Source organism: Oncorhynchus gorbuscha, linkage group LG24 (assembly GCF_021184085.1).
Source record: "Oncorhynchus gorbuscha isolate QuinsamMale2020 ecotype Even-year linkage group LG24, OgorEven_v1.0, whole genome shotgun sequence".
NCBI lineage: Eukaryota > Metazoa > Chordata > Actinopteri > Salmoniformes > Salmonidae > Oncorhynchus > Oncorhynchus gorbuscha.
The window spans coordinates 23,169,487-23,185,102 of record NC_060196.1 but is presented as its reverse complement, the minus strand read 5'-3'; the positions used below and the strand labels follow the sequence as shown (position 1 = coordinate 23,185,102).

The 15,616-nt window shown below is 42.7% G+C and overlaps 1 protein-coding gene across 1 annotated transcript in view; it reads right to left on the bottom strand.

The window, feature by feature from the left end:
* Nucleotides 1–14,200: 14,200 nt before the first annotated feature.
* The window catches only part of LOC124013252 (TGF-beta receptor type-2-like), a 30,151-nt gene continuing 28,735 nt past the window's right edge, over nt 14,201–15,616 (bottom strand). Inside the window, exons 6-7 of the mRNA XM_046327512.1 lie at nt 15,056–15,180; nt 14,201–14,860 (exon numbers count right to left, since the gene is read on the bottom strand). Coding sequence (XP_046183468.1) covers nt 14,600–14,860; nt 15,056–15,180 — 386 coding nt within the window. The 3' untranslated portion in view covers nt 14,201–14,599. The remainder of the gene's footprint in view (nt 14,861–15,055; nt 15,181–15,616) is intronic.

The window sequence follows — 15,616 nt, the reverse complement described above, 5'->3', positions numbered from 1 at the left end:
ATTTAGCAGACGCTTTTATCCAAAGCGACTTACAGTCATGTGTGCATACATTCTACGTATGGGTGGTCCCGGGGATCGAACCCACTACCCTGGCGTTAAAAGCGCCATGCTCTACCAACTGAAGACAGTAGCCTAGCGTTACTGATTAGTTCCACAGGGAGAAGTGAAGACAGTAGCCTAGCGTTACTGATTAGTTCCACAGGGAGAAGTGAAGACAGTAGCCTAGCGTTACTGATTAGTTCCACAGGGAGAAGTGAAGACAGTAGCCTAGCGTTACTGATTAGTTCCACAGGGAGAAGTGAAGACAGTAGCCTAGCGTTACTGATTAGTTCCACAGGGAGAAGTGAAGACAGTAGCCTAGCGTTACTGATTAGTTCCACAGGGAGAAGTGAAGACAGTAGCCTAGCGTTACTGATTAGTTCCACAGGGAGAAGTGAAGACAGTAGCCTAGCGTTACTGATTAGTTCCACAGGGAGAAGTGAAGACAGTACCCTATGACGTTACGCAATTTAAATAGGGCCTGAAACTGGGTTAAGGTCATTCAACTTCAGTTGCAACTTCTACAGTTATTAGTAGCACCTTGATAGTTATTATAAATCTTATAATTATGTGTGTCAGTTCACTAGACCCTCAGCTTGCAGCCAACATATGGTCACTAGTAAAATGCCTCAGAGGAAAGTGATACCCTTTCCTAAATTATCCATGGATTGAGATAGGGATTTGAATTTGTGACCACTTAATTAAAATCAAATCAAATTGTATTTGTCACATACACATGGTTAGCAGATGTTAAATGCGAGTGTAGCGAAATGCTTGTGCTTCTAGTTCCGACAATGCAGTGATAACCAACAAGTAATCTAACTAACAATTCCAAAACTACTGTCTTATACACAGTGTAAGGGGATAAGGAACATGTACATAAGGATATATGAATGAGTGATGGTACAGAGCAGCATACAGTAGATGGTATCGAGTACAGTATATACATATGAGATGAGTGTGTAGACAAAGTAAACAAAGTGGCATAGTTAAAGTGGCTAGTGATACACGTGTTACATAAGGATGCAGTCGATGATGTAGAGTACAGTATATACATATGCATATGAGATGAATAATGTAGGGTAAGTAACATTATATAAGGTAGCATTGTTTAAAGTGGCTAGTGATATATTTACATCATTTCCCATCAATTCCCATTATTAAAATGGCTGGAGTTGGGTCAGTGTCAATGACAGTGTGTTGGCAGCAGCCACTCAATGTTAGTGGTGGCTGTTTAACAGTCTGATGGCCTTGAGATAGAAGCTGTTTTTCAGTCTCTCGGTCCCAGCTTTGATGCACCTGTACTGACCTCGCCTTCTGGATGATAGCGGGGTGAACAGGCAGTGGTTCGGGTGGTTGATGTCCTTGATGATCTTTATGGCCTTCCTGTAACAACGGGTGGTGTAGGTGTCCTGGAGGGCAGGTAGTTTGCCCCCGGTGATGCGTTGTGCAGTCCTCACTACCCTCTGGAGAGCCTTACGGTTGAGGGCGGAGCAGTTGCCGTACCAGGCGGTGATACAGCCCGCCAGGATGCTCTCGATTGTGCATCTGTAGAAGTTTGTGAGTGCTTTTGGTGACAAGCCAAATTTCTTCAGCCTCCTGAGGTTGAATAGGCGCTGCTGCGCCTTCTTCACGACGCTGTCAGTGTGAGTGGACCAATTCAGTTTGTCTGTGATGTGTATGCCGAGGAACTTAAAACTAGCTACCCTCTCCACTACTGTTCCATCGATGTGGATAGGGGGGTGTTCCCTCTGCTGTTTCCTGAAGTCCACAATCATCTCCTTAGTTTTGTTGACGTTGAGTGTGAGGTTATTTTCCTGACACCACACTCCGAGGGCCCTCACCTCCTCCCTGTAGGCCGTCTCGTCGTTGTTGGTAATCAAGCCTACCACTGTTGTGTCGTCCGCAAACTTGATGATTGAGTTGGAGGCGTGCGTGGCCACGCAGTCGTGGGTGAACAGGGAGTACAGGAGAGGGCTCAGAACGCACCCTTGTGGGGCCCCTGTGTTGAGGATCAGCGGGGAGGAGATGTTGTTGCCTACCCTCACCACCTGGGGGCGGCCCGTCAGGAAGTCCAGTACCCAGTTGCACAGGGCAGGGTAGAGACCCAGGGTCTCGAGCTTGATGACGAGCTTGGAGGGTACTATGGTGTTGAATGCCGAGCTGTAGTCGATGAACAGCATTCTCACATAGGTATTCCTCTTGTCCAGGTGGGTTAGGGCAGTGTGCAGTGTGGTTGAGATTGCATCGTCTGTGGACCTATTTGGGCGGTAAGCAAATTGGAGTGGGTCTAGGGTGTCAGGTAGGGTGGAGGTGATATGGTCCTTGACTAGTCTCTCAAAGCACTTCATGATGACGGAAGTGAGTGCTACGGGGCGGTAGTCGTTTAGCTCAGTTACCTTAGCTTTCTTGGGAACAGGAACAATGGTGGCCCTCTTGAAGCATGTGGGAACAGCAAACTGGTATAGGGATTGATTGAATATGTCCGTAAACACACCGGCCAGCTGGTCTGCGCATGCTCTGAGGGCGCGGCTGGGGATGCCGTCTGGGCCTGCAGCCTTGCGAGGGTTAACACGTTTAAATGTCTTACTCACCTCGGCTGCAGTGAAGGAGAGACCGCATGTTTCCGTTGCAGGCCGTGTCAGTGGCACTGTATTGTCCTCAAAGCGGGCAAAAAAGTTATTTAGTCTGCCTGGGAGCAAGACATCCTGGTCCGTGACTGGGCTGGATTTCATCTTGTAGTCCGTGATTGACTGTAGACCCTGCCACATGCCTCTTGTGTCTGAGCCTCCTCAATTTTTCAAGTCACCAGCCTCCACTAGTCCCCATGAGAGACAGAACACTAAGGCAATCACGGCGCAACGCTCTGTATTTTCTGCTGCTTTGCCCCACCACCACAGAAAGCACTATGCTAAGCTGCATTTTGGAGACTCAATGATACGTTTATTTTTTACATTGGTTGCGAACTGATATGTTGACACGTATTAATGGCAAAATAACTTGCAAAAAAGGCAAGCCCAAACATTTCTGGGATCTTTTTTGTTGTTGCTAAAAATATGGGGCCCTGCCCTGAATGACGGGTCGCCACTGCCAGACAGTGTTTCTTGAGACTAGCAGAACAAAAAATATAAACGCAACATGTAAAGTCACCAGACAAAGTGACAAATGTAAAGTCACCCTTACCCGTTCCACAATGGCCTTGGTCACACCTGTCGGTGGATTTCTTAACTGATCTTCCACCTTCACAGGGTAACACCACGATCCTGGTCGTTGTGGATCGTTTTTCTAAGTCCTGTCGTCTCCTCCCTTTGCCCGGTCTTCCAACGGCCTTACAAACTGCGGAGGCTCTGTTTAAACACATCTTCCGGCACTATGGGGTGCCTGAGGATATAGTGTCTGACCGGGGTCCCCAGTTCACGTCAAGGGTCTGAAAGGTGTTCATGGAACGTCTGGGGGTCTCGGTCAGCCTTACCTCAGGTTTTCACCCCGAGAGTAATGGGCAGGTGGAGAGAGTTAACCAGGATGTGGGAAGGTTTCTGCGGTCTTATTGCCAGGATCTGCCGGAGGAGTGGGCGAAATTCGTGCCCTGGTCAGAGATGGTCAGAAATTCGTGCCCTGGTCAGAGAACTCACTACGCCACTCCTCCACTAACCTTTCTCACTTTCAATGTGTATCAGGGTATCAGCCGGTTCTGGCTCCATGGCATCAACGATCTCTGACGAGGACATGAGGGGAAGCAGAGGGTTAAATACATAACATATAATGAATGGGATTGAAACCAGGTGTGTAGAAAGACAAGGCAAAACCAATGGAAAATGAAAACATAGATCAATGATGGCTAGAAGACCGCTGACGTCGACCGCCGAGCACCGCCCGAACAAGGAGAGGCATTGACTTTGGTAGAAATCGTGACAATATTGAAGTTAGAAGCAAAAGCCTACAACTATTTTTGCACCGTTTCGCTCTGCTCTGACACAAGCATGGGGACTGGTCTTCATAAATCAAAACATTTTCACTTAATCTCCATTTGGGTATTGGTTAGACAATTATTTGAAAATTAGGGTGCAGAAATGTTATGCTCTTCGTGTAACCTTTATTTACCTAGGCAGGTCAGTTAAGAACACATTTTTATTTACAAAGACATCCTACTCCTTCCTCCCGTTGTTCAGCTCCATATTTTCCCAACCTAACGGAAACCCTGATGGTTTCATTTTTTGTTTATCTCGGAATAGAAACACCATAATTTTAATCAAATTAAGACAAATTTCTTAAAACCAATCCCATATACCAGTGGTTCTTAACCTGGGTTCGATCGAACCCCAGGGGTTCGGTGAGTCAGTCTCAGGGGTTCGGCGGAGGTCAAGACACACATCCGACATCCGACCGATATGATTTGTGATGACACGCCCTGCTTGGCCATCATTGGCTGCAGGTGATCACGCTACAACGCTTGGCCTATCTGTGCTGCAGGGAATTTGGTGTGCCCAGTAGTCTACTTGTGACTGTCGTGATGGTATGTCTTGTGATTTATTTCTTAATATTTGAATCCCTTCATACATACTATGTCGAGCAAAAAAAGAAAGTGGTCGGACGAATATGTACAATATGGATTCACATGTATAATGGAACATGATGGGAGTCAGCGTTTTGGTTTTGGTGCGCTAGTGAAAGCCGATGCACCACACATCATTGTTACGCATTGGATTCAGCACAGGCATGCGTTGGCAACAAAAACCTTGCCTCCAAAACTGGCAGAAGTATTAAATATTGTAGTGGAATGTGTGAACTATGTGCCAACTAGTGCTCTGCGGCATCGCATTTTCAGTGAGCTGTGTAAAGAAATGGGCTCTGAATTCGAGGTACTTCTGTACCATTCTAATGTTCGGTGGTGTCCCGGGGACAGGTGCTGAATCGTGTTTTTGCCGTGCGTGTGGAATTAGCCCTGTTTTTGCAAAAGCACCAACATTGTCATGCAGATTGCTACAAAAATGAGTTCATTCTCATTTTAGCGTACATGGCTGATATCTTCGCAGCTCTCAATCACCTCAATCAAAAGATGCAGGGCGGTGGAGTCAACATCATCGAAGTGGAGGAAAACCTGAAGGCTTTTCAAAAAAAGCTACCGTTATGGAAACGACGAACAGAGAACGATAACTTCGCAAACTTTCCCCTGCTGGACGACTGTGTAAGTAAGATCGAAGATGTATCTGGAATCGGAGACATTTCTGTACCTGCGGAACTGAAGCAAGCAATGGTCACACACTTAGATGAGCTTCCAAAGTCTCTCGACGGATACTTCCCTACAAGAGAGTCATATCCAGCATGGGTGAGACAGCCGTTCACGTTTAGTGTTGAGACAACAGATGTCAATGATGAATACCTCGATGAAATCATTGAAATTCAGCAGAGCCAGGTTCAACAGCAACTCTTTAGAACAACAACGCTTTCAACATTTTGGTGTCAACAAATGGTAACGTACCCTGTTACTGCTAAGAAAGCTCCTGAGATTTTCATACAACATATCTTTGCGAGCAATCCTTTGAGGATGCTGGACATAAACGAAGAAAAGGAACAGACTTTGTTGCGAAAAGGACATGAGAGTGGCACTTGCCAAGGTGAAGCCGTGCATTTCTGAACTGGTCTCTGAAAGGCAACAGCAGAAGTCACACTGATTTGCAGTAAATATTCATTAATATGTTTTTGTTTTTGTGTGAAAATCATGTTTTGATGATTTTGTTCTTTGAACACAGTGATGTTGACGCACGGTTCATTTTGTGCACCAGTAAAATATATACCTATGTTTTGAATTTGAAAAAAAATCATAATTTATTTTTCCAATTAAGGGTTCGGTGAATGCGCATATGAAACTGGTGGGGTTCAGTACCTCCAACAAGGTTAAGAACCACTGCCATATACTATGTTATTATAAAAAAGGTTATAAATTCTCTGCTAACGCCAATACGGAAGACTATCAAATGCTTCTCAAAGATGCCCTCTGGTGGTCAAACTAGCAATAACTTGCATTATCAGAAAGAATGGCTGACAAATAGATAACGTGCCACAGAATGCTGCAGCAGCCCGCAAGGTGTACCACAGTATGACACAACTTTTAAAGAAGGAACCACTGAACTTTAACTCAATAAAATTGTTGAAATTGTTGCATGTTGCATTTATATATTTGTTCAGTATATGTCCATTGCACCCAATTTAAACTTAGTCTTGAATGATGCATGCCAGTATATACCAGAGTTAAGGGACTGTTGATATTGCAACCACACTCAAACACCGGTTTCTCCACTAACCTATGAACGAAATCGCATGCCGCTTTTTTTCTTCAAGCCCTCAAAAACGGTTGTCCGATAAAGATGATAATCTTTATGCATTGGACAATTTATTGTCTGTCCAGTGTCCAGATGACCTGTCCCCAGAGCGACCTATACTGGTCTTATATGCACTTTTGAACACCTGAAAAAGCTGCACTCATCGCACTGGTGCCGTCGTAGCCTTAACCACGGCATACGGTGCATTCGGAAAATATTCAGACCATTTGACTTTTTCCACATTTCGTTACGTTCCCACAATTGCTCAGTTTCCTAACTTCTTCCATTTAAGAATGATGGAGGTCTTTGTGTTCTCGGGGACCTTCTTGGTACCCTTCCCCAGATCTGTGTCTGCAGACAATTCCTTCGGCCTCATGGCTTGGTCTTTGCTCTGACATGCACTGTCAACTGTGGGACCTTATGTAGACAGGCGTGTGCCTTTCCAAATCATGTCCAATCAATTGAATTAACCACAGGTGGAATGCAAGTTGGAGAAACATCTCAAGGATGATCAATGACAACAGGATGCACCTGAGCTCAATTTCGAGTCTCAAAGCAAAGGGTCTGTATACTTATTTTAATAAGTTATTTCTGTTTTTTATTTTTAGTACATTTGCAAAAATGTTTTCGCTTTGTCCTTATGGGGTATTGTGTGTAGATTTCTGAGGGAAAGGGTTGTAACGTAACAAAATGTGGAAAAAGTCAAGGCGTCTGAATACTTTCCTAATGCACTGCATGTTCACCAATATCCCATTATACATTCAATCAGTTACATTTTTTAATTTTCAAGGCCTGAGGTACTTTTTCAGTCACATTTTTTGAAGCCCAAGAAATAAACACGTAACTTCCAAGGACATTTAAAAAGGTTTATGAAGGTTTATGAATGACTTTTTGCAGGGTTACTGTCAAAATAATGTATCGAAAATAAAATTGACATTGATGACATGCGCATGGGCCCCCAGTACAACAGTGCTGATGATCACTGCTCTTATTGTGGAGACTACTCGCCTTTTACTATTTTCCCCATATGCAAAGAGGAGTTATCCCTGCGGGGAAGAGTCCCGTTATCGGGGCCTACCTCCAGCATCATGGTAGTAGCAAAGACGAGGAACAGACAGCGACCGTGGCCTCCCCACTGACTAAGGGCTGCAAGGCTATTGCTGCAAAAAAGCCAAAGGTCTCAGACTGGAAGGCGTTTCACAGCTACCTGAGAAAGAAGATGAGATCTTCCTCAGAGCAGACCTCCAGGGTCGAGGTCCGGGAAACTGCCAGTAAGGCAGGCAGCTGTTCAGACAATTTTTGCAAAAGAAAATCGATTGACATAATATTTTTTTTTCAATAAATATATATTATTTTGTAACTCATGTGTTTGTTTTAAAGTAATTAAAATAAGAAATAGATAGATATAGATATGCAAGTTATAGGTTCAACAATAGTTGAACACACACACACACACACAAAAAAGCATAAAAAGGAGCTAAAAAATATATATATTAATTTAATTCCATACAATTTAAAGTCTACTCTTTTATTGTTTAGCACTTTAATATTTCACTCTGCACTGGAACTTTTTAATTTTTTTTAAGTATGGAACTGGCCGATGGGCTAAATAAGGGTTATGACTACAGTTAAGGGGATGTTTGGACATAAATAGCTTGTAATTAACTAATGAATGAATGAATTAATTAATACTTTATTATCCCATAGGGAAATTTGTCTGCAACAAAATATTCAAATTCCCCTATGGGACAGGTGTTCATTCATTCATAATTAAGTGCAAGCTATTTATGTCCAAGCATCCCCATAATTGTAACTCTTATTTAGTCTTTCAGCCAGTTGCACACTAAAAATAATCCAATCCCTATTATAAATACAGCATCAAACACCTTTGCTGCAGTAAAGGGAAGGCAGTTTGCCATAAAACATCTATCAACATAGTATCATGAAAAAGTACCCAGTTGTCATACTTGAGTAAAAGTAAAGATACCTTAATAGAAAATGACTCAAGTAAAAGTGAAAGTCACCCAGTAAAATAATACTGCAGTAAAAGTCTAAAAGTATTTGGTTCTAAAAAAGTAAATGTCTCGGCGCTGGAGACAGGAAGCAGTTAAATGGAATAGACGTTTAATTTAACCAACGAACAGGACAGCGTTAGGACAGGAACACACAACGACATTAATGCATACACGGGGAACACACAGAGGCAACAAACAGATAAGGGGAGGCAATCAAATAATGATGGGGTTCAGGAGAGCCCAATGATGCGCTGCTGCGCGTGATGGTGACCGGGGATGAAGCGCAGGATGTGCGTAACGATGGTGACAGCTGTGCGTAGTGAAGGCGGTCTGGCGCCCTTGAGTGCCAGAGAGGGAGAGCGGGAGCAAGCAGTAAAAGTATAATATTTTATCATATATTACGCAAAGCATACGGCACCATTTTCTTGTTTTGAAAATGTAGGGATAGCCAGGGATACATTCCAGCACTCAAAAGATGTATTTGTGTTTAGTGAGTCTGCCAGATCGGAGGAAGTAGGGATGATATTATCTTGATAAGTGTATGAATTGGACCATTTTCCTGTCCTGCTAAGCATTCAAAATGTAACAAGTACTTTTGGGTGCGAGGGAAAATGTATGGAGTAAAAAGTACATTATTTTCATTAAAAATGTAGTGAAGTAAAAGTTGTCAAAAATATAAATAGTAAAGGACAGATACCTAAAAAAACTACCTAAGTAGTACTTTAAAGTATTTTACTCAAGTACTTTAGCCACTGATAGATCCTATTCTCAGGGCAGCATGCCAAGTTTGAGATGTAGTCAGTAACAAGGCAGACATATGCAACAGGTTTTACTGACTCAAATAAGTCTTCATGTTGATGGACCAACACACATGGGTAAGATTATTTACTTCAGAAATAGAGTGCATCCCAAAGGGCTCAGGTCAAAAGTAGTGCAGAATATAGGGAATAAAGTGCTATTTAAGATGCGCAATGTCCGAAGGAGATGCTTAACATTATATATAACATATATTATGGCTGCCGGAGGGGATGGGTGCCATTTTATTTGCTTTTAACCAACCGTGCTATTTTGTTCGTTTTTTCACATTGTTTGTAACTCATTTTGTACATAATGTTGCTGCTACCGTCTCTTATGACCAAAAAGAGCTGGACATCCGAACAGCGATTACTCACCTCAAACTGGACAAAGATATTTTCTTTAATGAGTCTGATGTGAAGGATATACTGCTTTGTCAAGACAAGGCCCAAAAGATTACGGACTACAAAGGGAAACGCCACCGCGAGCTTCCAAGTGACACGAGCCTACCAGACGAGCTAAATGCCTTTTATGCTCGCTTTGAGGCAAGCAACACTGAAGCATGCATGAGAACACTAGCTGTTCCGGACAACTGTGTGATCACGCTCTCTGTAGCCGACCTGAGTAAGACCTTTAAACAGGTCATCATTCACAAAGCTGTGGGGCCAGACGGATTACCAGTACGTGTACTCAAAGCATGCGCGGACCAACTGGCAAGTGTCTTCACTGACATTTTCAACCTCTCGCTGACTGAGTCTGTAATACCTACATGTTTCAAACAGACCACCATAGTCCCTGTGCCCAAGAAAGCGAAGGTAACCTGCCTAAATGATTACTGCCCCATAGCACTCACGCTAGTAGCCATGAAGTGCTTTGAAAGGCTGGTCATGGCTCACATCAACACCATCAACGCCGGAAACCATAGATCCACTCCAATTTGCGTTGTTTTACTTTAATTTAATAAGTTTATTTCTTGAACTGTGTTGTTGGTTAAGGGCTTGTTAAGTAATCATTTCACGGTAAGGTTGTATTTGGTTGTATATACCTGTTGTATTTGGTGTATATAACAAATAAAAACGTGATTTGATTTGAATAACTTTCCCAGAACTAGACAGTGAGGGAGTATAACCGAACAGACTTATTCTGGGGATCCATGTGTGTTTTTCTCCCCAACCGAACAGGCTTATTCTGGGGATCCATGTGTGTTTTTCTCCCCAACCGAACAGACTTATTCTGGGGATCCATGTGTGTTTTTCTCCCCAACTGAACAGACTTATTCTGGGGATCCATGTGTGTTTTTCTCCCCAACCGAACAGACCTGTTCTGGGGATCCATGTGTGTTTTTCTCCCCAACCGAACAGACTTGTTCTGGGGATCCATGTCTGTTTTTCTCCCCAACCGGACACAGACTTATTCTGGGGATCCATGTGTGTTTTTCTCCCCAACCGAACAGACTTGTTCTGGGGATCCATGTCTGTTTTTCTCCCCAACCGAACAGACTTGTTCTGGAGATCCATGTCTGTTTTTCTCCCCAACCGAACAGACTTGTTCTGGAGATCCATGTCTGTTTTTCTCCCCAACCGAACAGACTTGTTCTGGAGATCCATGCCAATACTCTGCTGTGGTAACGGGTAAAAGCATGTTTGGACCTGGTATCAAATCAGCGGGGAAAACATCCTCTTTAGTCTCTCAGTGGCTGACTGTTTTTTTTTAAGCTCCAGAGAGGATTGTGTTCACCTGCCTCAGTGCCTCTGCAGATTTAACATAGCATACATTCTTTTGATATTGAAAAATACATGCTTCTCTTATGTTTGGTTTCCTTCTGGCCCATTCTTAATGAAAACCAGTTCATCATTTGTCATCTGTGTATAGCCTCCGGCTTAGTCCAGACTCAATTTGTAATGTCTGTAGTTTAGCCCACACTGTGACAGTGCCAGGGGTGCCATATAACATTCACAGAAACACAGCCAATAAACAGAGGGTCCAGCGATAGAAATGCTCCTCTGAGACCCTCTTTCGCTGTAGCTGCTTAATCACTTGCATGACGTTGCCAACTGCATTCCCACTGAACACAGGCATCAATTCAACCTCTATTCCATGTTGGTTATATACTGTATATATATATACTCCAGAGTCCGACATTGCTCGTCCTTATGTTTCTTTATTCCATTCTTTACTTTTTAGTTTTGTGTGTATTGTTGTGTTTTATTAGATATTACTGCTCTGTTAGAGCTAGAAATACAAGCATTTCGCTACATCCGCAATACCATCGGCTAAATATGTGTATGCTACAAATAACATTTTATTTTAAACATTGATTCAACCAGTGTGTGCCCAGTGGGTTCATTTCACAGTTCAATGCATTTTTTCAGTAGGCCTTTTACTCAGCCTGTATGCAAATGTATTTTGGAGGGAAAATTAAGCCTTTATTTGTATATCTTAAACGTAATACGACTGCACTTCAAAGCCACGAGTTCTCACCTGCCAATTTCTTATTGATAGCTTGAGAGCAGAGGCTTCTGACCTTGAATTTAGCAAGGCGACGGCTGCGAACAAACCCCACCCTCCGTCTCTTCATTGGTTCTGTAGCACAGAATTCATGTGCATTCCCCAATGAGAGATGATTTGTAGTGGAGTCCGGGCAGCGAGCTCCTTGCTGGCGGTTCGCATCTTGGCAGGGGAGTGTGTTTTCCACCGTGTTGCTATGGAACGCGGGAAACAGCAGATGTAGGTTAGGTTAGACCTGGGCAGCTGCTGCAGAGGCCCATGCAGAGACAGACCTGCACTGTCTGTCGGAGGCTATCGGCTGGGAATGGGATCAAAGGTCTGTCAACGCTAGGCAGGTTTCAGTGCTCTAAACCTGCTGAACCTCCCACCTCCATCTAACCTAACAAACACCTCACAAACACTCACCAAGGAGTTATGGATGAGGATAAAGAACTGTCACACTGCCACAGTTTGGTTCTACAGAGGTGCAGACATTTGTTTTATATTAAGTGTAAGGTAATGTGAGTTAAATGGGGGATAAATCATGAATTGGAGGTCACCTGTGTTCATGTTTACTACTGTTAAAATGTGGTTTGGCAATATTCAAGTACCAACATACAACCTACAAAACATGTCCTGGTATGACCTAAAGGTTGAGCCAAACTAAGTGAGCCTTGTGTTACAGTCTGGTAGACCAGTGACAGCATTGGAAACTCTGACGAGAGGAAATAGAACTCCACTTCAGAGTGGCAGTGAATGAACTAACATATTACTGTAATGCGGTTTGACTGAATATCCTGTCCGGCAGTAGTCCACACACTGTGAGCCTTCAACACTGTGGGTAGAGAGCAAGCTGAAGACACTGTAGCCATTTAGTTAAAAGAGAATGGACATGAGCTACCTAAGTTTATTCAATCAAACCGGAGACCTAAGTTCAGGTCAAGGTGAATAATAAACAGCAAGAAAAATAGAGTAGAATACTGAAAGTCTTTAATTAAGGCTTTTAACATTATACATAGAGGGTTTTTGATAGAGATCTTTAATTAAGAAGGGATCAACTTCCCTTCCTTGTCATTAAATATCAGCATTCCCCTGGGTTTATTTGTTGGGAATCATTTTCAATTTCATATCTTGGCCCTTTTCTCATAACGTGCTTCCAGGAATGAAACTTTCACCTTGGTCTTTGATATAGCTCCATCCTCCAGTCCCTTTAATCATCCAATGATGCCTTTAAAAATGTCAAAAAGTGCCAGTCGAAAACAGGTAAAAATGGTATTAGTGTATCAGTATTGACTGCTCTCTTCTTTTTCCAGATACAAATGGTACAGTACCCCTCTTTCCTATAATTGCACTGTATTGTCATCAAGAATATACAGTAACTGAATATACAGTAACAGTGAAACGTTTGGACACACTTCCTCATTCAAGGGTTTTCCTTAATTTTTTACTATTTTCTACATTGTAGAATAATATTGAAGACGTCAAAACTATGAAATAACACATATGGAATTATGTAGTAACCAAAAAAAGTGTTAAACAAAATACATTTTAGATTCTTCAAAGTAGCCAGGTCATCTGATGCATGCAGCACTCCATCACTCTCCTTCTTGGTAAAATAGCCCTCACACAGCCTGGAGGTGTGTTGGATCATTGTCCTGTTGAAAAACTAATGATAGTCCCACTGATCGCAAACTAAATTGGATGGCGTATAGCTGCAGAATGCTGTGGTAGCCATGCTGGTTAAGTGTGCCTTGAATTCTAAATAAATCACTGACAGTTACCAGAAAAGCACCCCCACACCTCCATGCTTCACGGTGGGAACCAGACATGCGGAGATCATCCGTTCACCTATTCTGGTCTCACAAAGACATGGCGGTTGGAACCAAAAATCTCAAAGCAAGTCTCTTCTTCTTATTGGTGTCCTTTAGTAGTGGTGTCTTTGTAGCAATTTGACCATGACAGCCTGATTCACACGGTCTCCTCTGAACAGTTGATGTTGAGATGTGTCTGTTACTTGAACTCTGAAGTATTTATTTGGGTTGCAATTTCAAAGGCGGGTAACTTATTCTCTGCAGAAGAGGTAACTCTGGGTCTTCCTTTCCTGTGGCGGTCCTCATGAGAGCCAGTTTCATCATAGCGCTTGATGTTTTTTGCAACTGCACTTGAATAAACTTTAAAGTCTGCTAAATGACTCAAATGTAAATGTAAATACCATGTCTTAAAGTAATGATGAACTGTCATTTGTCTTACTTATTTGAGCTGTTCTTGCCATACTATGGACTTGTTCTTTTACCAAATAGGGCTTTCTTCTGTATACCACCCCTACCTTGTTAGTTTGTGGAATTGCATTCCTTCTTAACTTTTAACAAGGCACACCTGTTAATTGAAATGCATTCCAGGTGACTACCTCCATGAAGCTGGTTGAGAGAATGCCAAGAGTGTGCAAAGCTGTCATCAAGGCAAAGAGTGGCTACTTTGAAGAATCTTAAATATAACATTTGTTTAACACTTTTGATTTGTTTAACACTTTTGTGGTTACTACATGATTCCATATGTGTTAATTCATAGTTTTGATGTCTTCACTATTATTCTACAATGTAGAAAATAGTACAAATAAAGGAAAATCCTGGAATGAGTAGGTGTGTCAACTTTTGACTGGTACTGTACATCATTTGGTATGCATAGCTATTGATAAAGTGCAAACAGTATTTAGCTAAGAGGGGTTTATATTTTCACCAGTCCAGTCATGGCTTTAATCCGTCTTTGGAGAAAATGCTGTAAATATAAAAATAAAAAATATATAAATTCCTTGCTGATTGGATTGTTCAGTTTTGTTCCTTTTTACATCCATGACACACAACAGCCAATTTGTTTGTTCCTTGGAGTCACAAGCAGGACAAATAAACGGAGCATATACAAAGAGACTCTCCACTTAAATCTCTCTCAGCTGCTTGGTTGATTGTAGTTCTCAGCCTCCTCGGCAGGGGCATTGTAGTTTCTGAGGCATACTTCCTTCTTCTCAATCTCTTCAAACTCCGTCACAGAGATGTCCTGGGGGATCTTCTCCTCGGAGTTGCTGCGTCCAGACAGCTTGTCTGGGTGCTCCATGTCATTGAAGCGTTCGGCCACACACTGTGCAGTCAGCCTGGCCTCGGGGTCGTGGTCCCAGCACTCGTCTATCGTGCCACACACCACCTGGATGCCCTGAGGGAGGAGCAGAGGAGCACAGAGACTTACAGTCAGTAGTGGTACACAGATACTCGAGTCGGAAGAGAGAGAAGTTGGCCCTAATAAAAAATAGCTTTTGTAAAAGATCAATAAAATGCGTGAGGAAATTATGCAATAATCCATCTGAGAATGTGTGCATTATGCATAATGAAAGCAGGCCTTGTTACTTACTGGGTGGTTGATCCAGCTGCTGGGGATCTCTGGTCGTCCCCGGTCTCTGAGTACGCTGTCCTTCATACTCTCCACACACGGGTGCTCCCTCACCTTACCGAATGGGGGCTCGTAGTCCTTTACCTCTGTACACAAACACACACAGAGCCGAACATTTAAAACAGGAGCCAGAGAGATACAGAAGTCAAGAGACACGTTATAGGTTTATACAGTCGGTTCATAAACACACACACAGAGCCACAGAACATGGTACTGTTTTGTGAATATTCAAATGTAGCCCTGGCCTCACTAAATGATTTTAAATGAAGGTTGACAATAAAGTATCATATCATATACTCAAACATGAACAGAGAGATACAGAGGTCAACATATGTTTTAGGTTCATAGGATCAGGGGCCAGGGAAACCCTGTCTGAGAGAAACGGTCAATATTATTGCATTAGATCTCAGTGAGAATGTGCTTGAAACAACTCACCAACTCAGCGTTGGCTCAGTGTCAGCTATCTTATAACGCGGCATCCAAGATGCTCGTCAAACTCCATGCACAAATAAAGTTTACTCA